The 25,443-nt window shown below is 38.5% G+C and overlaps 1 protein-coding gene across 1 annotated transcript in view; it reads right to left on the bottom strand.

The window, feature by feature from the left end:
• The window catches only part of LOC103462605 (insulin-like growth factor 1 receptor), a 48,010-nt gene that overhangs the window by 5,147 nt on the left and 17,420 nt on the right, over window positions 1-25,443 (bottom strand). Inside the window, exons 3-20 of the mRNA XM_008405498.2 lie at window positions 13,547-13,850; window positions 12,899-13,035; window positions 12,330-12,474; window positions 9,435-9,643; window positions 9,081-9,207; window positions 8,660-8,895; window positions 7,400-7,567; window positions 7,124-7,325; window positions 5,578-5,882; window positions 4,757-4,890; window positions 4,244-4,403; window positions 4,043-4,139; window positions 3,336-3,406; window positions 3,034-3,263; window positions 2,838-2,945; window positions 2,248-2,410; window positions 1,162-1,291; window positions 891-1,025 (exon numbers count right to left, since the gene is read on the bottom strand). Coding sequence (XP_008403720.2) covers window positions 891-1,025; window positions 1,162-1,291; window positions 2,248-2,410; window positions 2,838-2,945; window positions 3,034-3,263; window positions 3,336-3,406; window positions 4,043-4,139; window positions 4,244-4,403; window positions 4,757-4,890; window positions 5,578-5,882; window positions 7,124-7,325; window positions 7,400-7,567; window positions 8,660-8,895; window positions 9,081-9,207; window positions 9,435-9,643; window positions 12,330-12,474; window positions 12,899-13,035; window positions 13,547-13,850 — 3,061 coding nt within the window. The remainder of the gene's footprint in view (window positions 1-890; window positions 1,026-1,161; window positions 1,292-2,247; window positions 2,411-2,837; window positions 2,946-3,033; window positions 3,264-3,335; window positions 3,407-4,042; window positions 4,140-4,243; window positions 4,404-4,756; window positions 4,891-5,577; window positions 5,883-7,123; window positions 7,326-7,399; window positions 7,568-8,659; window positions 8,896-9,080; window positions 9,208-9,434; window positions 9,644-12,329; window positions 12,475-12,898; window positions 13,036-13,546; window positions 13,851-25,443) is intronic.

Genomic DNA, 25,443 nt, shown 5'->3' with positions numbered 1-25,443 from the left:
TATACGACTTTATAACTAAATCTAAAAATTTTTCATACCAGATTTGATTTCCGATTTTAATCGCTTTTTTTTCCCGCCACTTTCTTTTCCAAAAACAAATTTACAAGTGACAGAAAATACTTTCAAAACATCAGCCATCTCTTCTGTGAGTTGCACAATGGATGACTAAAGAATTTTTGCCTAATTACGAGAATACAGTCATAATATAAATAGAATAAAAATTTAATTTTACCAGAAGAACATCTTAAAATTACAAGGCCAAGGTTGAGTTACTGAGAAAAAAGTTGTGAAAGAGTTTTCTCGTTCTGTCATGAGCAGCTCAGTCTGTTCTTTCTTTCTTCTAAACAGAAACATTCATATGCTCAATTTGTTTCAAAGTCCTGCCGCTGATAATAATTTGACGCTGATGTGATAAAAGATGAAGTATTTGCTTTTTGGGTAAAACTTATACCAAAGGTTTTTTTGTCAAAATCAGTTGCAAAGTCACCAAACTACATGACATGTAAATAGTAAGACATCAACCGCTATTCTAAAACGCTTCATGCAGGAGAAAACGAGTCTTATGACTTTGTGTCTCTGGAATTTTCTCACTGGTGGCCAAATTTGTCCTTCATGCTTGCAAGCTGTTTGATGTGGAATCATATTTGGCCTGTTTCATATTAGAGACAAACACTTCAAAGCACCCAAAAACGCACAATGTAAAACAGACTGCAGTGAGCACTGCTGTTGAGAAATCTCACAGGCCACAAGCAGCACTGCTGCACGGTGGGAGTAGCTGGTAGTCACTTATAATTAGACGGCAGAGTAAAGGGAAACATGGTAAACAGAGAGACAAGTATATGGGAGCATAATAGGCAATTGTGCAGGGTGGTGTGTGTGCGGTGTCTTACAGCATGTCTGGACAGTTCTGTGGTTTCTCCAGCAGTCCTCCCTCCATTACAAAGCGAAGGACTTGCTCGTTGGACAGACCCTGGTACGGCTGCTCTGCCAGAGTGGCTATCTCCCACAAAACAACCCCGAATGACCTGCACAGAGGAAAACAGTAGAAAGGGCTGTGAAGGTTGGCCAGTCTGTCTTTCATTACGGAATCCGAAGGATATTTTCTGAAGCGCCGCGTGCAGAGAACGAGGTCTCCATGTGCGTTTGCGTGCGCCTGCTTACCAGACGTCCGAGTTGGTGGTGAAAACGCCGTCCTTCAGAGACTCGGGTGACATCCAGCGGACAGGGAGCAGGCCTTTACCACCTTTGCGATAGTAATCGGTCTCATAGATGTCTCTGGTCATGCCAAAATCTGCAGAGAAATAGAAGAGGACACACTTCAGCAAAAAGAGGGAGATTGCGTCCAATTAGAAAATCCTAAGGCATTAGAAAAATAAGATTTTAGCGAGTAAATTTTGAGCAAATTTCCTTTTGCATTCTTGCTGTAATTACTGTCTGTCGAGTGGCTCCATTTAGGACAGGAAGGCATTCTTTAGTCAGATTATAGTCCTAGAAATAGTATTGAATTAACCATAATCCTTTGGAGAAGATTCCATGCAAGTTTTACGGACATTTAAAACCACAAAAGCTTTTAAAATTGAAGTGCGCAGCAGTAACTGCAGTGGTCTAGATGCTTTCAGGCTAAGAGGTCACGCAGTTCTCTAACAGAATAAATAAACCTGAAAGCATCAGCTCAGACACATAAGAGAGGCAAGAACTGGATGCGGATGAGCGCATGTTGATGATGATGATATAAAAGTTTCAAAGTAGGGATACAAACAATTAATTGACTTATGATCGTCGATTGTGGTTATTCTGTTAAAATGAGTTCAAATCAATTAACAGCACCCACTTAGATATTCTTTCTGTGGCGTTGTTTGGCCGCTGTCCAGAAGAGGGCGCCACTTATTAAGCGGCGCCAGATACAAAAACAAAGATGGCAGGGCCATGCCAGAACGGGGAGGAGGAACAGTCCAAGCAGAGTTTAGTGAAAGATGGAGCGTTCTCTTTATGTGGTTCTGTTTAGAAATATAAACACTCCACTGCCAGTTCCTTTAGTTTCACCTCATTTAACTGAGCTGCATGATCAACTTTTCAACCAAAAATGACTGATGTGCTATAAAGGTGAGGATAAAATAACAGAAAGGTTGAGGGCATAACAGAGAAAAATTGCAACACAAGGGAAAAAAAACAACAACATGGTGCCAATAAGCGCAGTTGATTTTGAGAACTGTCATGATTAAATCCACTCCAGGCAGCGTTGTATACCTCCGATCTTTACGGTGAAGTCTTCAGCCACCATGCAGTTTCTTGCGGCCAGATCTCGATGGACAAACTTGTTGGCGTTGAGGTAAGCCATGCCGTCCGCGATCTGTCCCGCCATCTGAAGCATTTTTTTCAGCGGCGGGAGAGATAGACTGGAAACCTGTTGCTGCAGACAAGAAACAGGCGGCAAATCCATCAGAGGGTTAAGAGAATCTTTTATGGCAGAATTCATCTTATCCTTAAGTCATTCAGGGACGCAGCAGCAGGAATCTAAACATACATTCAAAACTATCAACAGGTTGAGGGAGAACTACGTGACAATAAGAGTGCTTCATGCAAAGCTCTTATTGAAACATTATGGAAGCAATGTGGGATTGCATAAAGAAATGGCGTTATGACATTCCAAATCCTTCCAGAGTCTGTGGTAAAGATGCCTGGACCAAATGACCTGCAGGCTGTTTGTACAAACTGAAATCCCTCTGTGATTGATGCGGATTGGCTCTCTCTTTACTGAATGACTTTGTTGACTAAAAACAACTTGCAGCACTATTTCTGAATTAAACAGAATCAGTATTTCTGTGCAGCTGTGTTACCTCTTTGGGACGCAGGGAGCGCAGGTAACTCTTCAGGTCTCCTCTGGTCATCAGCTCCATGATGACCAGGGTGGGCTGGCCTTGGGAGACCACACCAAGAAGACGCACCTGCACAAAAAAAAAAAAAAACAAGTTGCCATTTCAAACTCACTTTCCAGACATCTCTACAGCATCCTAAGGTGTTGTTTGTACATACCACATGATGGCAATTAAATTCCTTCATAACAGAAGCTTCGTTGAGAAACTCAATCCGCTCCCTCATGCTGGCCGACTCGTTTACAGTCTTTACAGCGACGAGGATCTCCGGCTCGTCTTTGACCACACCCTTGGCCACGCCCTCGTATACCATCCCGAAAGACCCCTGGCCGAGCTCCCGGCAGAGGGAAATCTTCTCCCGGGCCACCTCCCACTCGTCTGGGACATACACTTTAAAAGGAAATTGTTTTTTGTTAGCAAAAGTCTACAATGATTGACGTCCAGCACACAAACTTCACTTACTTTCTGCTGCGCTGAAGTACTCGGGGTTGACAGAGGCATACAAGACTCCGTTCCCGAGCCGATCGCTGTTCCTGGGAGAAAACAAGAGTTGATTTTAGAAGTTCACAACTTATCTCCTATTCTACTAAGATACAATGCCTTTAAAAAGTGTACATGTCTCTTAAAGACTTTCATAGTTTGTAATCACAAACATTAATGCATCGTATTGAGATTTTATGCTCTAGATTAGGTCTGTTGCAATAAGCAATAAATCACTGAAATCGCATGAATAATTTAAACGACCTTGATGGAAGTGATCAAAACTACAAAAAGCTGAATGACAAAAGTCTTCAGCCTGGTGCATTTGTCTCAACTAGCCTCTTTTTTGAAGGACAGTTTTGTTTACAAAGATTTCCACCCACCCACAAAATCTGAGAGGCGTGAAATGAAGAACTTTCAGGGATATGAATACGATTTAAAAGCAAAGTATGAACCGGCCTTTTTTTGACAAAGAAAAAAATGTTATGTGCGGTTACTGAAAACAGAAGTAAAACAAAATCTAAAGCTACAAACACAAAATGCAGCCAAATGAAAGATTCATTTGGCTTCAGTCTGGCCTGACTCAACTACAATATTTCTTTCTTTGTTTTTGCCACAAAGAAACTGCAAAACATCGGGAAAAAACAAACACATTTTGACTTGTCATATCTAAAATAACTGATATGCACCTTTTCTTGTTGAAGACCACCAGCACCGACACCAAAGTGCAGATTAGGACGATGGTCAAGATTGGAACAAAGATCATAGCGAAGACGCTTTCAGAACCTGTCAACATGAACATTTTGATGAAACTGACTGCTAAGGTCTCTTATGTATTTATTTTTGAAAGCAACAACAAAAAAAAAAAAAAACAAGACTGTTTTTCTTACTTTCAGAAACATAGAGATTCAGGGTGGGGGTCCAGGAGCCATTGCCAGCCAATGATGTGGCTCTCACCCTGACCGAGTAGTTTCCAGGACTGAGGTTGGTCAGGCGAACACCTTGCTGGCTGCGATAGAGCTGTCTAGAAACACACTCGTGCTTCTCGGCCTGACGGACACAAACAGAAACGGCAACATGGTTTAAAGTAGTATAATGATGCCAACATGTTTCTTCTGACAGGATGTTTTATTAATGTAACAGAGCAGTCCGACCTGTGACTCAACTTCAATCAGATGGAGAAAAAGCTAAAAATCAGGGTGACGGCAAAGATAAGCTCATCACCAGATTTAAAAAATAATCAATAACAATATGAGTGGAGACATGCAAAAACAGCTTAAAATAGATAAAAATGTTTCTATTGATTTTGGAGTAGGGCGTAAATACTTTTTGACATGAACCATAAATACGCAGCAACTAGCTGTTTACTAAAATGTCAGAAACATTCATAGATGTTGACTTACCTCTGCAGCCAGTTTGAACTTGATCTCGTACATGAGGATGAGACCATTGGGCTGGCTGGGCTCCGGCCAGCGCAGGAACACCCAGTCCTCATGGCCCTCCCAGCTCACTGGGCCTGGGATGTCATCAGTCTTTTCTGGAGAATGAAATGCAGAGGATAATCTTGATTTTAGGGCTGTGTAATAATATTGATTTTGCGATATATATCGATATTTTCTTTCCTAGAAAAAAATTGATATTCGTCCGCAAGTATCGTAACATCCAAATGTCACCTTGCTCACTCACTGCTTGCTTCGCCGGGAGAGTGATTCGGTCATCAGGCTTAGAGTAATTCCTTCAGATGTTAAGCGTCAAGGTTAAAAAGGTATCAAACTATTCAGAGCAGGTTACTTGGTGCACTTTATTTACTTTACAAATGCATGTAAGCTACAGTTTGTACTGTTTCAATTAAAATAAACATGTTTTCTCACCACTTCTTTGATTCATTTTGTCCAGCTGTCGACTTTAAGTCTGTGTCCATGTCCAACTAGAGCCAGGTATTGTGTAGTTGGTGCTTTTAATCAGTTTTCAGTTAAATTAATTCAATTCAACTCTGTAACAGTCACAAAATGTCACCAAAATCACTCTGTCACTCTAAAATCTTTCAGAAAATCGCAAAAATGTATTGAATTGTATCGTTTGCTGAATATCGTTTGCTGAGATTATTGTATCACTACAGCCCTACTTGATTTTACCACGTCTTGTGTATTCCGGCAGAACTAAACCAGTACAAAAGTTCCAGTCAGAAACTGTCATGGTGTTCACGACCGTTCAAAGTTCTGACCTGCCGGCTTGGTCCTGGAGAAGACGAACTCGGCCGCGCTGCACTGCTGAACCTGCCTGTTGCAGGCGTGGATGTCGATGCGGTAAACTCTGAAAGGCTCCAGGCCGGTTATCTGCAGCTCGTGGTTGGTCACCTTGTCATCCATGACCTCGTACTCTTGTTCGGTTGGTTCTGGGTCAGGGACGCTGCCGTTGCCGGCGCCCGAAGGGGGGGGAATCGCAGTGCTGTTGGCGTAAAGATGGAAGCGGCGAGAACGGGTGGCGTTGGCGACGCCAAAAAGATCTCTGCGACGCCGATCTGGAGGCCTGGAGACGGAAATAACAGAGAAGAAAAGCACAGTTTACGTTTACTGACAGCAAGAGTGACATTAAACTAAGTGGGTATGTGTTACTACTATTTGAAGGTGTCAGTGGATGCAAAGTCAAATTTCTTTCAAGTCATATTTGATACATAAAGCATTTATATATCAAATGCTTTATAGGTAATTTTGTTACCCGATTGTGCTATAAAATGGCATTATGTGCCTGGAAAATACATAACACCGCCCCTTTAATGACATACAATAGAACAGCTGCTAAAAGCTGAGTTACAGCAAATGAATTATTTAACCATAATAGCAAACCAGAGGATTTTCTCTCCAACATTAAGTTAGTTGTTATACGCGAGTGCATTCCGAAGGAGAAAGAAAAATTTATGTCTTGTAACAAGTTGAATTTTTATATTTTGTGTGCACAAACATAAAAGAGTAGTGAGTCATAAGCTGCTGGTAAAAGAGAAAGTAAAATAATTATTTTTTATGTGATCACTCTCACTACCTGCTGAATTTTTCAAACTGTGATCGATGCAGAGAGGCGTTACATTTGGAGAAAGTCTTTGTTGTTTTATCGTAAACATTTTATCATAAAGGTGGACGCCTTTTCAATTTATCCAGGAATGAGAAGTAAAGTTGTTGTTCACGTCACAAAAATTGGTAATTGGAAATCTGACCAAAAAAATCTCTGACTGCTGCATCTCTACATACCTGGTTTACTTTATGTTATTTGGCTAAATAGGTTAGAAATGATCATTATCTTTGAAAAAACGTTGCAGGATTTTCTTTTTTTTTAAGTAGTGGGGAAACTTCAAGCTTCAATCCCATTAGTTTTTCCTCTTTAAGGGAAAAACTTAAAAATTTCAAATAAATAAATAACTATAAACCAGAGATAATCTGATTTCCATAGCTGGAACACACAGTTTGCTTGAGAAGAACTAAACAGGAAAAGGTATCTTCAGAGTCACCTGATGTTGATCTTCAGAAGCAGACGCGTCCAACTCTTCCATCTGTTTATGCCGAGCATACAGAGAGCTAATTTACATCAACCGGGCTGAGACGTGTGTATGTTTGTGTGTGGAGACCGAGAGCAATAATGTGTTGCAGATGTTTTTTGGTTCAAAGTGGGATGCTGCAATCCTGAACTCTGACAGGAGCCAAAATGTATTCCAGAACAGTAAAAAATAAATCAAGTTAAAACCGCTCTACAGTCACATCACAAGATAAGTAGGTTACCTCGGCGTAAAAATGGTGTTGTGTAGGAAGTTTTCAAAGACTTTTCGGTAGGAGGCATCGGCAGCTTCAGCCTCCAGGGCTTCTGGCGATTTGGGGCAGGGGCAGCAAGGACCCTTATCTACTCCATCAGGATCTGGTTTAGTGGGCTTTGTATCCTCCTCTTTGTCTCCAGTGGCAGCAATCCTAATGGGGATCTTTAGCTCTGATGGGAGGAGGGAGAAGGATGAGTGTCCCATCGAGCTGCATTCAGCAGAAAGCCTTACGGTAAACAGCTACCTTTGGAGCAGTAGTTATGCTGGTACAGCTCCTTGTCTTCAGCTTGTTTCTGCCACTTCACCCAGTAGTAAGTCTGATTTCCGTTGGGTGAGACGGGGGGCGACCAGCGGACCATCAGCTGCGTGGAGGAGTTAGAGTAGGCCCGCACATCCTGAGGCATGGAGGGCGCTGAAAGAAGAAACGCACAACTTGAGGAACTGTAGGGAAAGCGCTCTCCTGCAGGCTGCCAGGGCAGCTGTGTTTCTCTGACATCACAGCACTGCTATGCCTTTACGCTGCAGCTGGATTTATTTTATGCAGTCCTCCGTCTCATCTAATTGAATTACAGTTCTGTAAATCAATATGCTGCTCATTGCCTTTGAGTTGCAGCTGTGTTTATTTCAAAGATCCTTCACTCATCTCCGAAAATGTGTTTGAATAAGTTTCTGACAAGAAGCTGTAATGTCTCTAAAAAAAATAAATAAATAAATAAAAAATATCCCACGCAAAAAGAATATCTGTTTAGTCTGCAGGAGGTTTTTTTTCAGGTGAGAACAAGAAATGGGCTGATCTGCAAGTTGTGATGATTTGTTGTACTGTTACATCTAATCCCAGGTAGATTCAGTTTTAGGCTAGGCTTTACGGCATCGCAATTATATGATTAGGACTGTTAGCCGCCTATTGTCATAACTACGCTCTCTGGGTGTTAATTGACGTGAAAATGGCTCAAGATTAGGTTGTAGTGCAGTCTGGGTGTCACCAGAGGGCAGTAATCGCTCAAAAATAATGAAAGAAATGAAGCCTATAAGAAATGAGAGGGTATCCAATTACACTGGTGTCATACAAGAGTGTGGAATAACAGAAATAATATGCATCTCAGTAAATTAGAATATCATAATACTGTGTATATATTTTAATGAATACGGCTTATAGATAACAAAAACGTGAAATACAGCTTCTCACAAATCAAACAGCGACACAAGATCAATAAAAAAAGTGGTTTCTATATTGAAATGTCATGATCATGGTATGGAAAGTTAAGTGGAGGGAAACTGTAGTAAAAAAAATCTGAGACACCGATGAGACACAGATGAACTGAAAGCAATCAGTGCAAAAATATTATTGTTTCAGTGCCGATGCTTTAGTTTTTACGATTTTTACTTTTTACAAATGTTGTAATTCATCTCTTTCATTAAGGCATGAATTTGGCTCCAATTGACTAAAAATACAGACATACATTCCTCGCAAACCTACAAAAAGGTATGAAATAATCGTTCCTACCAGCAGGGCTGGTGCGGATGTAGACCACTTTGCTCTTGGCGCCGGGCATGTGTTTGTCTTCCACCATGAGCGTGATAGCTTTGACAAAGATGGCGTATTGCGTCCAGGGTTTCAGGCCGGAAAGAAGAACCCCGGGGTCCTTTTCCTTATCTGGCCTCAGTTCCACGTCCACCATGTTCCAGCTGTTGGAACCGCAACCGTCCTGCCCTTCAAACTCTGTGATGTTCTGAAACGGCCTACAAAGAGGATCGGTCAATTTGTAATCTTCAGTTCTTTGCCCAAAGCGGCAGAAATTCAACATATCCAGAGAAGAATTAAATATTTCCTCTAGCACTAAATCAAAACGGGTTTGTTCAACTTTTTTTTTTTCCTCCACCAAGTCGTACTTCAAGTTAGATTAAGACAGCAGTGAGTAACTCACGCCTCCTTGTAGTAGACTATAAAGCTGATGAGGTCTCTGTAGTCAGGAGGTCGGTAGCGCTGCCATGTCAGCTTGATCCTCTTGTCACTGGTGGTGTTGGATGTAAACTGCAGGATGGTGCTTTCACCTAAGAGGGCAGGAAATAGTAAGGCAAGCTCACCGAAAGTACTTCAATCTAAAGTAAGCTGCAATTAGTCGTGCAAAGAGTACGTCGCTCTAAACCCTGACATATGGTGCAGAGGGGGGGAATGAGCACATAGGAGGTGTTTGCAAACTGCTCCTAAACTAGAGTAAGCTGGACATAGCAATTTAAATGTTTGTGGCTTTTGGACGGAGGTTCGTTTTGACTCTTACAGCTGGCTCTGTCGCCATTGTTTCGGAAGTCTCTCTCTTCAAAGCGGCCCCGGACGCCCGTCTTTTCCCACATCTTGCGGATCTCGGACGTACACAGCTTCGGGTTGGCTCGGAAGAACAGCTTGCCCGCTTTTATGGTCAGGTTGTGCTGCTTCCAGTCCCAAAGGTACTGGAGCTGCTGGTTGTCGAATGCTGAGAAGGCATACATGCTGGAGGGACAAACCAGATAAACAAGATAGGGAATGCGAGTCAGTAACACGGTGCTTCACTCTAAATTTGTGTTTGTAATGAATCATGCCAGACTGAAAGCAAACCCTCTCCTTTTTTTCTTTTTTTAACTCTTCAAATAGACCTGTTTTTAAGTTGGAAGTTTATTGCAAACAGACAAAATCACCTAGTAAGTCATTTTATTAAACCAGACAGGAATTTATGAATCACTGGGTAACATCCAAACATCAAGGAATGAGTGTATTGTGGACCTTGGGACAGTTAGACTCCAGTGAACTCAAAAGACAAACAGATGAAGGAGGGGTGAAGGCCTCACCACGACCTTAAGAACCTTTCCAGGCACTGCTGGAAATTATGCTGCGTTCAAGGACTGTGTAGACTGTACAATCAGGTAAAACAGTACAACTACTGCCACGCAAAGTAAATAACACACTCACAGCACTTGTTACTTGACTGTTAGTTGACTACTAGGAACAAGTGAAAACTCTGCCTTCAAACTCTGTCCTGCAAGCAGAGAAGTGAAGGATTTGAGTGAGTTTGGATCAAACTGTGATGACTAAACAAGTGGACCAGAGATTCACCTGGGTAAAGACAAATCCAGCTTAAGAAAAAGTGTCTTAAACATGATGTTTCTCCAAGTCTGGTGCCGTGTTTCTGCTAAACGCAATCATGGCCAAAAGGTTCACCCGTGATTTACTCAGGCCACAACATAATCTACAAGCGTTTGAGAGACCTTAAAATTATATTTTGCACAATTTATATTTTTATTTGTAATTAAAAGCTTCCGTCTTGCCTCTCTGTTCCCGAGCCCAGTGCTGTGACATGAACTTCATCTCTAATGTTGCCGTTTTCTTCTTATTGTTTGAATTTTTGAAGAACAACCAGTTCTTGGCAATGTCACTACTGCGCCATATTTCCTCCAGTTTTCTCCTGAGCTTAAAATGAGAAACCACAGCCACATCATCAGATACAAAAAGATTGTTTTGTGTTTCGCTTTGTGTTCCTCTCTTACATTTCCTTCTGAAAAATGCCAGTATTTCAATCAAGCTGTGAAGGATATAAATCAGGATTAGGGCTGAAATGATCATCATGATGAATATACTTGAAATAATCGTCAACTAATTTAGCAATAGATTAAGAGATAACTAATATACAGGCTCAAAAAAAGGACGAGTTACAGTAGGCTTGCAAAACATAGTCAGAGCAGTAACTAAGCAAAAACTGGTCAAAACAATATATATATATATATATATATATATATATATATATATATATATATATAAAAATTTTTCTTCATTTAAGATAAAAACTTCTTTGGAAATAAAACTATGCCCCTCAAATGGCATAGTTTTAACTTTGCCTAGTTCAAATTCACTACGTTTTTGTATTTTAGGCAGTGAAAAGTTTGTTTCCTCATTTAAAAAAGGAACTGAATTGTTTGGTTATTTGCATCACTAATTAATTCCAATATGATAAATGATTAAATGAAAAAGTTGCAGAATGTACCAATCCTTTACGCGATTAAACATAAGAATAATCAATTACTAATTGTTGCAGATCTAGTCAGAATCCAAAAATAATTATAGAATCATTTCTAAATATTGTTTCATTTTATGAAAATTATATTTTCAAATGGCAGTTTGCTTTTTCAGTAGCCAAAAAAAAAAAACGGATTAGGAATGCTTTGAGAAACACAACACTTTGACTTTCCCTCCAACTTTCCCAGATCTTAATCCAATCAAGCATCTGTGGAATATGCCGGACAAACAGGTCCAAAGAGAAGCCACCCAACAACTTACAGGAATTAAAGGATTTGCTTGCTAACATCTTGGTGCCAGATACCACAGCTTACCATCAGGGGTCTAGTGGAGTCCATGTCTCGACAGGTCAGGGTTGTTTTTATAGGATAAGGGGGGAGCAAAGTGCTATTAGGCAAGCGGTGAAAAAGTTATGCCCAATCACTGAATGTGCCATTAAAAATCAGATGATCAAGAGAATTATCCTAGTTTGTTCCACAGCAACTAGAGAAGTACTCAAGGGAAAGGTTGTCGAGTAGCAATTAGCAAAACTGCAATTGGACAGTTTCAGTAAATATAGTTGGATTACTGCTTACAGTGGAAATCTTGTAACTTCACCTATACATTCAGCTGAACCATCTCTGAACCACTTGTGGACCTCAACTGGGTCTCTACCATATTCAGGATATGCTATTTACAGGAGAATGTGAGAAAAGGTATTCTGGTTTCCACTCGTGATTCCAAAATGGCTGAAGACTCTATGCGTAATTGTTCAGTACATCTAGTAAGATGTACATTAAATCAAATCAAGGAATCCTAACAGTTTTTTACATGATGTCAGTTTCTTATTTGTGCACAAATATGTATACAAACATGTTTGTATATTCAAAGTGCCAGAGTTGTGTACGGTACAGAATAACTGATATCAATTACGAAAAACAATTAATTAAAAACTAAGTAATAAAAACATGCAATCTAAGTCTTTAGAAGACTGCTGTCCATCTACATATGCCAGACAGACAAAAAATTATAATGACTAAAACAAACTGATAGAAAAAATTATCAGATCACTCCCAACAAATAACTGAGAAATGTAGGCTATTGGGTAAAACTCAAAGTTCGTTTGATTAAGTGTGTTGAGTGGTCCTACTCTTCATGAAGGCTTTCTCCATCGATGTATCTCAGACTTCGGAGGAACGCCAGTGAGCTCAGGGTGTGTGAATGTCTGATCCGGACATAACCAGTCACCCTCTGGATCAAACCTGTGAAACTCTCCAGCTCTGCCACCATGTTATCTGAAAAAAACAAAACAAAAAAAAACACACACACACACACACACAGACGTTTTAGGACATTTTCCACTTATTTACAGACTGGATGTGCATTTCAGACTTCAGGCAATGCACAGTAAAGCAACACTTGCTTCTAATTCTGTTCTGGTATTTCAGGTGAATATAGTAGCAGCTTATTCAGTAATTAGCAGAACAATTCAAGGAACTAAACCTATTCTTCCCTCAAAATTAAAAAAATTAATAAATAGAGCTTTTTTGCGATGCATAAATTGATTCAAAAAGGATTCCCAGTTTGTAAACTTCTCAGCCAACTTTCCTCTACTGAACATTAGAAAATCTCATTGGTGTATATTGTTTAAACTCAACGATAACTTTTGCATCAACCCTTAAAGTAAAAATAAATGAAGTGTGGTGCTGCAGTACTTACGGCCTCTGCGGATGGTGATTTGCAGGTCACCCTTAATAACGGTGCAGCCTTTGAGAGACTGAGCAGCATCCACAGAGTCGATGACCTTCCCGTCACAAACTTTATCGCACAGGCCATCGCAGGCGGTGCACGACATGCTGAGGGCACACAGGCAGGTAAAAAGGGAAAGGTGGTAAATGTACACCATCACTATACACTTCTCAGTCTCCAAAGCTCTCATTATTTTTGCTCATTAAAGATTTTTTTTTGTTCCGACTTCACTGAAGGTCACAAACACTGGAAACTTAGGAAACTAACGGGAAGAAAAACCCTTTTCAGGGGAAATTATAGCCCGTAGTGTGTCTTTCAAAAATATTTAGTTACAGTTAGATTATGAAGAATGGGTAAAAATAAATTAGCTACTAGATTCATAAAGTTGGTAAAGAGGAAACCTTGTAGCTGAAATCGCAACAAAATATATTTTTTGTTACAAAGTATTACGTAACAGAGTGACTAAAACTGTAAGAAAGATTTTACTCTTTTCATTTATTTACGATACAATTGTGTTCTGTACTGCATATACTTAAAATCCACAAAAAAAAATAGAAGTTTGTGGCTACAACGTGACAAATTGTGAAAGACTATACTTTGGGTTTAACTTGAGTTTACCTGTCAGGTGTGGATCGCGTGTACCCAGACGGACAGTCAGGCATACATTCTCCCCCGTGGATGACGAAGATGTCGAAGTCTGGAAGGTGCACTTTAGAGCAAAAATCAGCACTGATGCAACGCCATCCCTCAAACCTGTATGTGCCTGGAGGGCAGTCAGCCACACATCTGCCGTTGTGGTAGTAATGCACACATGCGGCGCATGCAGTGTCGTCGCCCGGAAGCGAGCAGCTGCCCAGACACTGAGGATGGCAGCACTCGCCGTCAGCTGTGCACACTCGCCTTCCACACTTTTCAGGACACTCTGAAGTAAAAAAAAGTACAGAAAGAGGGAGGAATTTTTAATTATTAAGAAAAACCTTCTCTGCATGAACATGTCCCTTTGAAAAAAAAATTAAAATCAAAGGGACATTATAATTGATGGCAGGTGAACTAATTAAGGCACACAAAATGAAGCATTGGCAGATGTAAATACTCACCATGTTTAAATAAAGCATGAAGGACTTACAGGAAAACAAAATCTAAAACTGCCCTTTAAATATTAACACATAAATGAGGGGTCTACTCAATTCTAATACCAGTCAGTTGAGAGGTTCAACATAAAAGCTGAAACATAAACTGTCCTGCTCAAACTCCTCCCAGGTCAGCTATGATTGTCTGCCATAGAGACAAGCTAACAGCTAATTAAAGTGAATTACAGCATGAAGTTTTTCCTGTTTGTTAGCCTGTCAGTTCTGTGAGCTATAAAGCAAGGAAGAAGCGTATCATAGAGTGGAAAAAACTGGAAGAACTAATAAGCCGTCGTTTTTTATTGTCATTTTTTTTAGGTCAGCCACAAGCTGTGTTTAAACACAAACTAAACAAAGGGAAGTTTGTAGGAACTGATGCTTAAAGGATGCTGTTGCATGATAGAACGGTGGTTACAACTTCCTGCCTCCATCAAGTCTTTCAAACAAAATAAAGTCTACAAACGAGAGATATGACGCACGCTGCTGCCTCCTGCTAACGTGTGTCGTTTTACTCACTATGACTTATTTAAAACAAATGAAGGAGTTGGGTTAGTTAAACATGATGTCGGTTATATCCAAACATAAAATGCAATATGGAAAATCAAGGATTTTGTTGGTTAATGAATGAAGATCAATTGGGCCAGTTTTATTTGCAACAAGCTACAGTCATAAAAAAAAAAAAACTTTCCTAAGCAGAAAAAGAGTTTACACCACTGTGCCCCAACAATTACTTATAATTCTCTAGATTATCATTTTAGTGTAAAACTGTAGTTTAGAGCAAAAGTTCACTTTAAAGGTGACCTATTATGCTTCCTTGAACATGTGAGGATAAGTGTATTGGTCATACAAAACAAGTTCATTACATTTTGAGCACAAACTCATTCTGAGATAATGAGATTTCAGTCTGCTCTGTTCTGCCTAACATGAGCTCCTTACAAAGGAGCTGTTTTAGGGCCTCATGTCACTTTCAATCCAAATAAGCTTTTACTGGCCACCCCCCAACTCAAAGTTTACCATCACACGTGAAAATGGCAGCAAACAGATATGCAATTATACAACCATGCATCTTTGAAAAGCAGAAGGATAGCGCCCTGCACAACCAACAAGAATGCAGCAAGTGGTTTCTGAATGGTAACAACAACAAAGTCTTTTTCCAGCAGCCATTGTACAGAGCACACATCTGTACAACTAACTGACCAAACAATGCTGGAACTTTGCTTGGGTTGCTAGGTGACATAGCTGGTGTTGCCTGTCGACTGTTACTCGACAATCGGGAGATTTATGAAACGGCTCATTTTCTAGACACCAAAAACATCTCAATTTATTCATTAGTGGAGTTTTTTTTTTTTAAGTGCTTAGGCCGTTTTTAGAAGCAGTTGAGAACCAAATGGAAGTATTAAAATACTTCTATTTGGTATAGATTTTGCTATGACTTATATTTAGAAATACTGTCTTTCTTTGTGAGGGGATGACCCTCAGCCCCTCCTCCTGACTGACTCTGAAACCAATCAGAACCTCCAGACTGCATGGTCTCACCAACCATTCAGGGGCTGTTTGTGCTCAGCAGGAGGAAGCCAGTGCTGCATTTTCTGGCACAGAGTGTTCTTTCCCTGAAACAACCCCCCTGCCCCCCACTTTCCAACCCCGGACTCCATCTCATCCTCTGACCTCTTCTGATGAGGCAATGGCTGGCAGAAAGGTGTCATTTATTACAAAGCAAAGCCTCGGCCCCACAGAGAGAGTTATGCTGAATCCCTGAGTGAAGTTTGGTGCAGGCCTGAGCAGCCAGTCTGTTGTCCTCCTAAATACAACCCTGACTGATGGTGAAGGTCAGAGAGACGTGGATGGGTCACGGAGTACGCAGCAGTGTACAAACAGCCTTCCACCAGACGCCTTAAAAATAATGAGTTCCAGCTTTTATCCTCCTTGCTACACTGCCATGCACTTTCGACAAGTACTGCAGTCTTTAAATTTTCTGGGCATGACGCTGTAACAGCTGTATGGGAGGGTTTGAACACCCAGATCAGTCCAATGGGACGTGGGTTGGACTTTCTGAGGTAGCCCCAAAATAAAAGGCCAAGGATGTGTGAAATGGAGAAGATGGAGCTTGGATCTTAAGGGGGCTCTGATCTGAAAACTTTGTATTTCATCACAAAATTTTACTGCATTTACTGTGATGAAAAAAATAAAGATTCATCGCAATCTTTTGGGATATAAGTCTATCAATGCACACATGAGACTATTATTTTAAATGCTCTCTTTCTGTACCATTTTAGCACAAGTAGTTTTATGATCCAAATTTTATTGCAGACTCAGATTTTCAAATTCTCCAATATATTTTTAATAACATAACATTGAATTCAAACTTATCAAAAAAAAACAAAAAAACAAATGTAGTTGGATTCCAATTCTGCAGTATGGTAAATAAATATTTCAAAGATTTTAAGGCATCTGGGTTAGTTCAAGTCTGTTGAAAATCTACATCCCTTAGATTTGTCCAATCAGGCTAAAGTATGCACCAGATTATTTGAAGCGTTTATTTGCAAAAAATGTTTTAAAAAAAATAGCTTTAGTGGGTTTTTTTAACCACAGATTGAGTATATAAATCTGATTTGAGCGAATGCAGTACAGTGGACAATTTTTACATTTTGGAACAAGAAGTTATAATCTCTGGTAACTCAGTTATTTTTGAATATTAAATGATACTTTTTTTTTTTACATTTTATCCAGACTGAGAACATGATAAAAAAATAATTCAATACTTTTCTTGACTTCTTTAGGTGGTGTAGGAAACCAACGTTACAATTCATGACAATGTTTTCTTTTCAGTGGATGTGATTTGTCTGACTTTTATTTCTGTTTCAAATTGATACTCATGGTTGCTGTGAATCATTTCTTTCCCTCTTCTGTTCACCTGTTGTGCAACTTCCACTTTACCTCAACAAAAATAAAAATATAAATACATAAAACTAGTACTAAAAATCGGGTTTTAAAATAGATGCCCACAGCATGAACTGTGGAAAGTTACCAGACACAGCAGATTGTCCCTGTGTTTATGAAGCTTGGTCTACTGGACTCCATTCTGGTGAGGTAAGCACTTCCACTAACCTTCGAAAAAATCCCCAGCTTAATAAAATAAAATACTCAGAATTAGGTGTGAAAGTGCTATATTTTAATGAATAAAAGTAGAAGATGCATCACATAGGCCAAAACATATGTTCAACTTAGGTTATTTAATTTGCAAAGGAACAGACTGTGCTTCACATTCTGTTGAAAACGTTTGTTAATTTGAGGGTATGACTACTATCAGTGCTAATCCACAAGGAATGTGTGTAATGTGGCAGTTTAATAATAACCTTCTAATCCTATTATTTGGTCTTTGTTTCTATGACCTTTGTTAACCGGGACCCTAAAAAATTTAGACGTATAAAGCACACGTGTCACATAAATGCACAATATTCAAATCATGTTCACCACATTTTTAACCTCAAGAACCTTTTATTGTTCAACATTTTTGGATCAAAAACTAAAATGACAATGATCACCTACTGATGGTTAAATAATGTTATAGTTTCAATATAATTTAATTGATACCTCATGGTGCAGGATTTGTTTAACTAATGTTCACTTAAAAGGAAACAGTAATAGTGCAAATTAATAAGAGCAGTAATAGGCCAGTATTTGGGAAAAATAAGACTTTATTCAGATGTAAAACTTGCAAAGTTATAACACTGACTGAGCACGTTATTTTATTGATGCAATAAACCTGGGTTACCCTGCAATCTAGATCAAATTAACCTAGGGCCTAAGTAAACTGCTCCATATGTAAACATCTTCAGCAAGAGTAAGTTGAGTCATACCTGCGCTTAGAAACTGATGACAAAGCAATGTTTTAGGCGATCAGTTCTTAAAGCATAATAGTGGCTTATTGAGCCTAGTTAACCCTTGTCTTGAGGTTAACACACAGGGCAAGCTACCATCATAAATATACCATATTTGCATGTAGTTATAGCAGTGTGCTAAAGTTTCAGACACTAATGCTCTGCTATAGTAATGGTTATTTAAAAGTTGCATCAATAAAAAGTCTCTCCTATCCATTCGTTTAACATCAAACTCTCAGGGTGTGATCCCAGTTGTGAGCTAAGAGATAAATGCATTGCATTAAAACAACAACAAGACGAACTGGCTGGAAAAATACAACCAGTCAACAGCCAAGTGGCAGGAAAATGTCTGGGCTTTTGCATCAAAACAGATCTTTTCCAGTCGACACTTGGCTCAAAAAATGTGAAACACATAAAAGAAAATAAAAAAGATCTTCACAGTGGTAGTTTACAGTAAATATCCTGCTGGTTTATTCATCAAAACTGACGTTTGACCTGCCTGTAAAAGTTCAGAATGTAAAACCTGCCCGTTTCCTAATCCACGTTTTTCAGCACTTGTCCCTGGGTGTGATAAAGCATGCCCCACGCAGGAACAACATTCCTATTATGACAATCCAGGCTTTGGTAGTGTAGAATACACAAAAACAGACGAGAGCAGATGTCTAGACAGATGAGAGCACAGTTGATTCAAAAACATTGATGGGGTGTTTTATTTTCCTTCATTCAAGCCAAACTAACCTCCAGTCCAGTGGTTTGAATAACAGAAAGTTACACACCGACTTCTCATTTGTAAGAAATTTTCTGGTCAAGTCAACAATGCTTATGTTTTGGTTATTTTCCCAGGTAAAAAAGAAAACATAATACCGTAATAATTGTAATGTAAGTTTACTCTAAAATCATTGGCAAATTGGAGATTAGGAATGGGACATTTTCCTGATTTGTGTTTTTCTGAAAACTAAACTACTGTTAAGTAGAATTTTAAATGTGTATATTTACGAAAAAAAGAAGCTGATTAAAGAGGTTCCCTTCATGATTTTATGAAGAAAAAAATTGCTCTGAGGCCTCCAAAGAGGAAGTACAGAATATCTTCTAGGCTAAATTAGACCACAATTTCTGACAATTTGGCTCAGTATTATTTTTGACTAGATCAAATGCCATAACACAAGATGTGAGTGGGCCTTTAAAGCTTTCTTAGTTTATGTCTTTGTGTCAGTAATAATTTGCACTAAGTTTCAGAGTCTTTATACTACATTGACTGTTGTCTATAGTGCAAAATGTACATAACTTTAAACCTTGGTTAGGGATATTCATCCTTTTTATGTGAGGATAAGTAAAAATAAAAGTGTTGCTACTTTCTTTAGACTAAGGAAAACTTGTTCCTCAGATTATTAACAAATGTACATTATTGTATATAAAACCTAAAATGTTTAGGCTTTGGTCCTATAATGATCGAAAAAAAATCTTTTTTGGTTTACTGAGGACTTACTTGTGCATTACTTCTTACTTAGTCTTTCATTCACAACTTTGCCTACAATCAGGATACCTCTGGTTATAGACAGCTGTAAGTAAAGCTATAACTAGAAAAGTTTGAATTTTAAAGCAATAAAGATATCCAATTACTAACAAAAACAAATAGACTAGAGCATAGCACCATAACAAGCTAAAAATAACTGAGGTTTCCAGAATCTACAACACCTTTTACTCAACTTTTTATACTTCAATGTCATCCCAGTGTCCCCCAGTTCTCAAGCTGTATTGGGAAATAAAGTGCTCCAGTACAGAAAAGAAACTTGATAATATACTGAAAACTCAACTGTGTTCATAGCCTTACACAAAGCATGATCTGTTTTGGCCAGACTGTGAGTCTGTGTGGACTGTCGCTCACAGACTCAGTCATTCAAGAAAAAGTCTACCAGAAGTGTGTTTGTTTGTGTGAGTGGTGTCTGCAGGCCAATTCAAATGAGCACATGAGTCTGGATTCATTAGCAACATAACACGACTGACCTCAACTGTCCTGTTTACGACGCATACCTATAGGAAAACAGACATCGCAACAAACTGGCCATTTCATCAGGGGAAAAGCAAGACACAAACCGCCATCCAGCCAAGTCTGACAAAGCAGACTCCACACAAAGTGCTTTCAGCAATACAGACAACAGAAAATAAGCAGGCATCAATCAGGAAAGTGTTTGTGTTTGGATCTCCAACATCCGTGAACAATCCAAATTGCTATATTTCTTAACATAAACAGACATTGTGCCAAAATTACAAAGTGCTTCCCAGAATCATTTTTGGTAATGTGATCTCATTGGGAAACTTTGGCAATGTTTCCAAGGCAGTTTGCTAATCACTTAATCAAGTTTTTCTTTATAGTTTCTGAAAACTTGCAAAGCATTTGGATTGTTGCAAGTGAAAAACAAATCTGCCGTATAGTGTTGTTATTATTCATATAAATGACTTCTCAAGTGTCTTATTAGTTTAATCACAAGGAGTTATTTATTTGAAGCCAGAGGCATAAAATGCAGCTATAAAAAAACTGAGCTACTTCTAGATCTTATTCTCACAAATGTTACTGACTGATGCGTCTGTAGCTCACTTTGGGTTTTTTTTTTTTTTACACCAAGCTGGTTCAAACCTTGAACTGGTAGTACTATAAGCAGGTTTGGTGCAGAAAAAGTGGTGCTACTGCAGCGCTAGGTCTTAGCTTAAAACTCCCACAAGAGGAAAGGGCTTTCATTAAAACTTACAGAGGGGTCTTTAGAATGTTGTGAACACTACATTAAACACTCCCAATTTACTTTTGATTTTATTTGCCTAATTTTAGACAGACATGATTAAAAAATTGACCAATACAAAATCTGATTAGCTGTCCTGTCTGTTTCTTTTCATATCATCCATTAAAGAGTCTAAGTTGGTCAATGCGCCGTACACAGCTGCGACTGGCCATACCTTCTACTAAATCTATTAACTTCATTGCCAGCCTTTTTTATTTTTTTATTTTAAACACAGTTGGACACTCAGTTCAACAACAGATTGTGTTCATCATAATCTAAACTGTGTCTACTTTTCATTTGCAGTTGTGAACAAACCAGTTGAAACTGCGACATCAGGGTTACATCTCTTTTACAACCACAAAATTACATATTTAAGTTGCACATTTTGTTATTCACCCTGCAAGCTGACATGGTATGCAAATCTTTTTCATCATAAGAAGTGAGCAGCACAACAGAAGAAAGAGCCAAAGCACAGTGATGTAGTGGTGTACTCTACAGACAAAAACCTTATTTTTTCCCGTGCATATAACAAATTAGGCATACATTTAGTTTAAATGTATGCCTAATTTAGCTTCACAGGAAGGTTTGCACCCAGCTGTGTTTTCTACTCAAAATTAATGTGCTAGAAGGCCAGCTTCTAAAGAGACAAATATCAACCTTGTTGTTTTGTAATTTATATACCTTTTTGTTCAAGTTGTTTTGATAATGACCTTGCACCAGAAGGCACAGCAACACAAATAATTGTGTTTTTCATCAGTAATCTAAAAGTGAAGGTTGAAAGACGAGAATAAATGAAAAAAAAAACTAAGCAAACTAAGGTTAAAAAAAACCTAAGCAACAACTAAGCAAACTTAACTCATACATCCCCACAACAACTTTTCTCCACTTACTGTAATTCTCTCAGGTAACCTTGACACGGTAGCCAGTATTATTCACAAAACAATGATTGTGGTATTTTTATGAGTCACAGAATCTGAAAAACAAAAAACTATTTTGTTCAAGCTAGTCCAAACAGAGTCTTTGGTGAGTCTTAAGGAAGTTGCTGGGAACAAGCATCTGAGCTGAGCCGACTCTATAGCACAATTACAGACTGAAGGAATCTCTGGCATCTCTCTGTTGGCTGACTTGAAAAGACAAGGCTAATCAAATGCTACAGCCCCCCCACTCCCCACCAGAGGCTTTAGAGGAGCCACACAATAGCAGGATGGGGTTTACCCAGAAAGCTATCACATTAGCTGTTTCTTGATACCTGCAGCTTTGTGTTGACATAAGATGAAAACGGATATCACAACTGATCTGGCGTCAACATAACAAAAAGAAAATGAGGAAAAAAAGTAAAAACAAAGAAAACAATGGAACAATGTGACTGTCACTTCCTTTAGTCATATCCAATAGTGGTTTTTCATAAAAAGTGATTCCAGTACTTCCAGCACAGTCTATAGGGGTGTACTAGAAATCCTGAGATACTTAAAAAATAATTGACAGCGCACCACACCCACTATTGGCAAAAGCAATTTCATGGTTTTATTTTAAACCATGAAATTGCTTTTATTTTCTCTCCCCATATTTGTTTTACTTTGTCCATTTTTTTTCTTCTATTAAACATTAAATGTAAGATGGAAACACAAATGGCAGGAAGGATAAAAAGTGTCAAAGAAAACACCAGCCACAATTGTTTTAGAATCATTTTTAGCCTTGCACTTTATTTTAGCCAAGCATCATTTTTTAGTTTGCTCTAATTTTAAGAAAAAGAGTTGCCACGAACCAAAGATAGGTTGCATTAATGTGGCATTTAGGCAACTTCTAAATAAATGTTATATTAAGGACCTTTTAATGTGTTTGAAATAACATGCAACATTATGGTAAAGATTCACTCACCTCGGCATGCAAGATGCTCGAAGTGGCTGACACTGTAGCAGACTTGGTCTGTTTTCTGATTAATTTAGCTAATAAGCATATATAATCCCTTGGAAGTAGCAATTAACTTTGTATAGAGAGCATTGAATGTTTTGCTCAACAAAAGCAGGTGAGGAAGGTAAACATTAAGTGTGGAAAAGAAGAAAAATAGATGGTGATGACATTGCAAGAAGTACCTAAATTTTATCCACCAACTCTAATAAGTGTACAATATATTTAAGAGGGATGCATCTTCAACAACATGCATTGTAAATGTGCTTAACTTCTCCATGTTTGCACTTAAGCAAAAATCAGTTTTGAACATGTCAACAAAGCAATATAAAATAAAGCGTTCCAAGACTTTAAAACCAACATTTATGTATTTGTTTTTTTTATATAAATTAGTCAAATGTCCCAAAATTATTATACTTACAAACTCGAAAACTTAACTTTATTGATGAGTGGAAGTAAATGTGTGTTGATACAGGAAAAACTGTCCATCAAAACAAAGCTGGTCAAATATTTTAAAATCTGTGAAGTGCGCATCTTTGATTTCTTACTATGTTGACCACTACCATCCACATAGACCGTATATCTGCATTGTCAACATTCCTTTCCCCTGCATATTTGCTGTGAGGGAGGACAGAAGTATCCCAGGAATTTGATGAAAAAGATGAATGAGGCAAAGTATCTTAATGGCAGCCTGAAAACATGCAGGCTAGACCAGAATTCAAGGCTTGAATGTTTGGTACTTTAAACTAAGCATCTTCTGATGTTCAAACATATTTTTCCCATACTAAAAAGCCATTCTTTTCCAAACCTAAACTTTTAGACATTTTTCTGCCTTTTATAACTTTCTAGGCATTATTTGTGGATTCCACAAATATTTTAATTGAGGTATAGGGCAATTTTGTCACTTTTTAAAAAATCTAGACAAATTTTCATTTCAAAATCTATAACTTGGACTTCACAAATAAGGATTGGAATATCACATAGATAATGCAGATGCTTTAAAGTCACAGTTTGTGAAATTTGACACTTATTTTTTTGTAAAGTTGTAAAATTGACTCTTTGCTGATCTGTTTGGCATTCAATCAAAATTTAAAGCTGCTTAGGGACTAATCCTGAGACGATAAAAAGGTGGCCAAAGTCAGTCTTTTTGATGATATGATCAAAGATGCAATGTAGTGAAATCACAAGGTCACAAAAACTATGTGCCATGTCAGGGTATTTTCATTTCATTCATTGTGTGGGCACAATTTTTTTGCCAAAAATATCAATAAGGGGAAATTGTTGGTCAAATAATTTAGAACAAAAGCCGTGCATGCTTGAGGGGTGAAATGTCTATGGAGGAAGAGAAGAAATACAACTCCCTTCCAATCCAATACAAGATTATCATGTTGACAAATTAATAAACATGTACATTTTCCTTGTAAGAGTAGTTCATTCGTAAGTAAAAAGTAAGACACAGATTTTTAGCTTGACTGGGCCGATTTGTGACAAGTTGGTTGGAAACTTGGCCTTTAGTACTGAACCAATGTTTTACGGGTCAGCAAACATAGCTAAGAACTAAGAAGTTACACTAACGTTTCTGTGAAGAAGCAGTAATGGGGTATATGCCACAAGAGGTGGTGACGTATTTCCGTTTGAATTTATGCCACATAGATTGGTTCCGGGTCCTGCTTGCTCCTATTGTTTATAGCCAAAGCTGCAAGATCTGTACCATGAACAGGACGCAAAACTTAAAACATCTGCGAGCTACTGGTACAACAATCGAGTTTTGTGGTGTGCCATTGTGTCCAGTAATTAGCCGGAACCATCCAGTGCTTAGTCTATATATGATATATTTATACCTATATATATAAAGCATAGATATGTAGATTGCACACTGCACAGATAATCAAAATACTTAACATTTACATAGCACATTTGTAAGCTTGTCCCTGTTAGCTACGTCAGACATATGAGGCATTATGGTGAATACAAACGATTTATCAACTTACCTTCGAAGTTATTGTGAAGTTTTGACACATCCAGCTTAAATCCTTTGTTGTTGTTGGAGCGTTTCAGGACATCTGAATAATTCTATAGGCATCATTAATAGTCCTGCAGCGACTGAGGAGCCATTGTTAACATACTGTCACCTGCGCACCGGAACCATTCTATGTGGCAAAAAAATGCGGAAGTGCTAAAACGGAAGTCCGTGGCATATACCCCATTGAGAAGTAAAGACTAAAAGTTGATACAATATCAGTGAGGAGCTTAAAATAAATGTAAAAATGAGAATGAAATGTTTAAAAGGTTTCCCTGAAAGCTTATATGATGCTATAATATTATTCCCTCATCAAAAACATACCTGGAGTGTTGATTTCATTCTCTTGTGTATGTTTGAGAAATCATTCAATCGCCATGGCAATTATTTTGGGTGTATAAAAGCTTGGTCTCACCAAGCACCGCCCTTTCCACTCTGCTCCTTCACACTAGGGGCAGCAGCAATGAGGAAACACCTGGTGGAACTGCACATCTGCTGAGCTAATCACACAAACTACTTATCAGTGTGATGCTCCTAAGATCGTTGTTGAAGTCTTAATGGAGAAACCTTGTGATGACGTGCTAAAGGTGGAGTGTCGTAAAGAAAAGGAGCTTCTTGAAGTAATAGAGGTCCAATTTCAAGGTGTTAAGTCAAAGTTCTTTTAAGTTATGTTTGACATATACAGTATAACAACTGAAAGTATCGGTTACTTGATTATGCTACAAAAGTTACAATGGGCCTTGAAAATACATAATACTGCCCTTTTAATTAAAACTGGAATCAGTTGAAATGATCACCGCTTCTC

Source organism: Poecilia reticulata, chromosome 3 (genome assembly GCF_904066995.2).
Source record: "Poecilia reticulata chromosome 3, P_reticulata-male-v2, whole genome shotgun sequence".
Taxonomy (NCBI): Eukaryota; Metazoa; Chordata; class Actinopteri; order Cyprinodontiformes; family Poeciliidae; genus Poecilia; species Poecilia reticulata.
The sequence above is the reverse complement of the archived record's forward strand: the minus strand, read 5'-3'. Positions and strand labels throughout refer to the sequence as shown.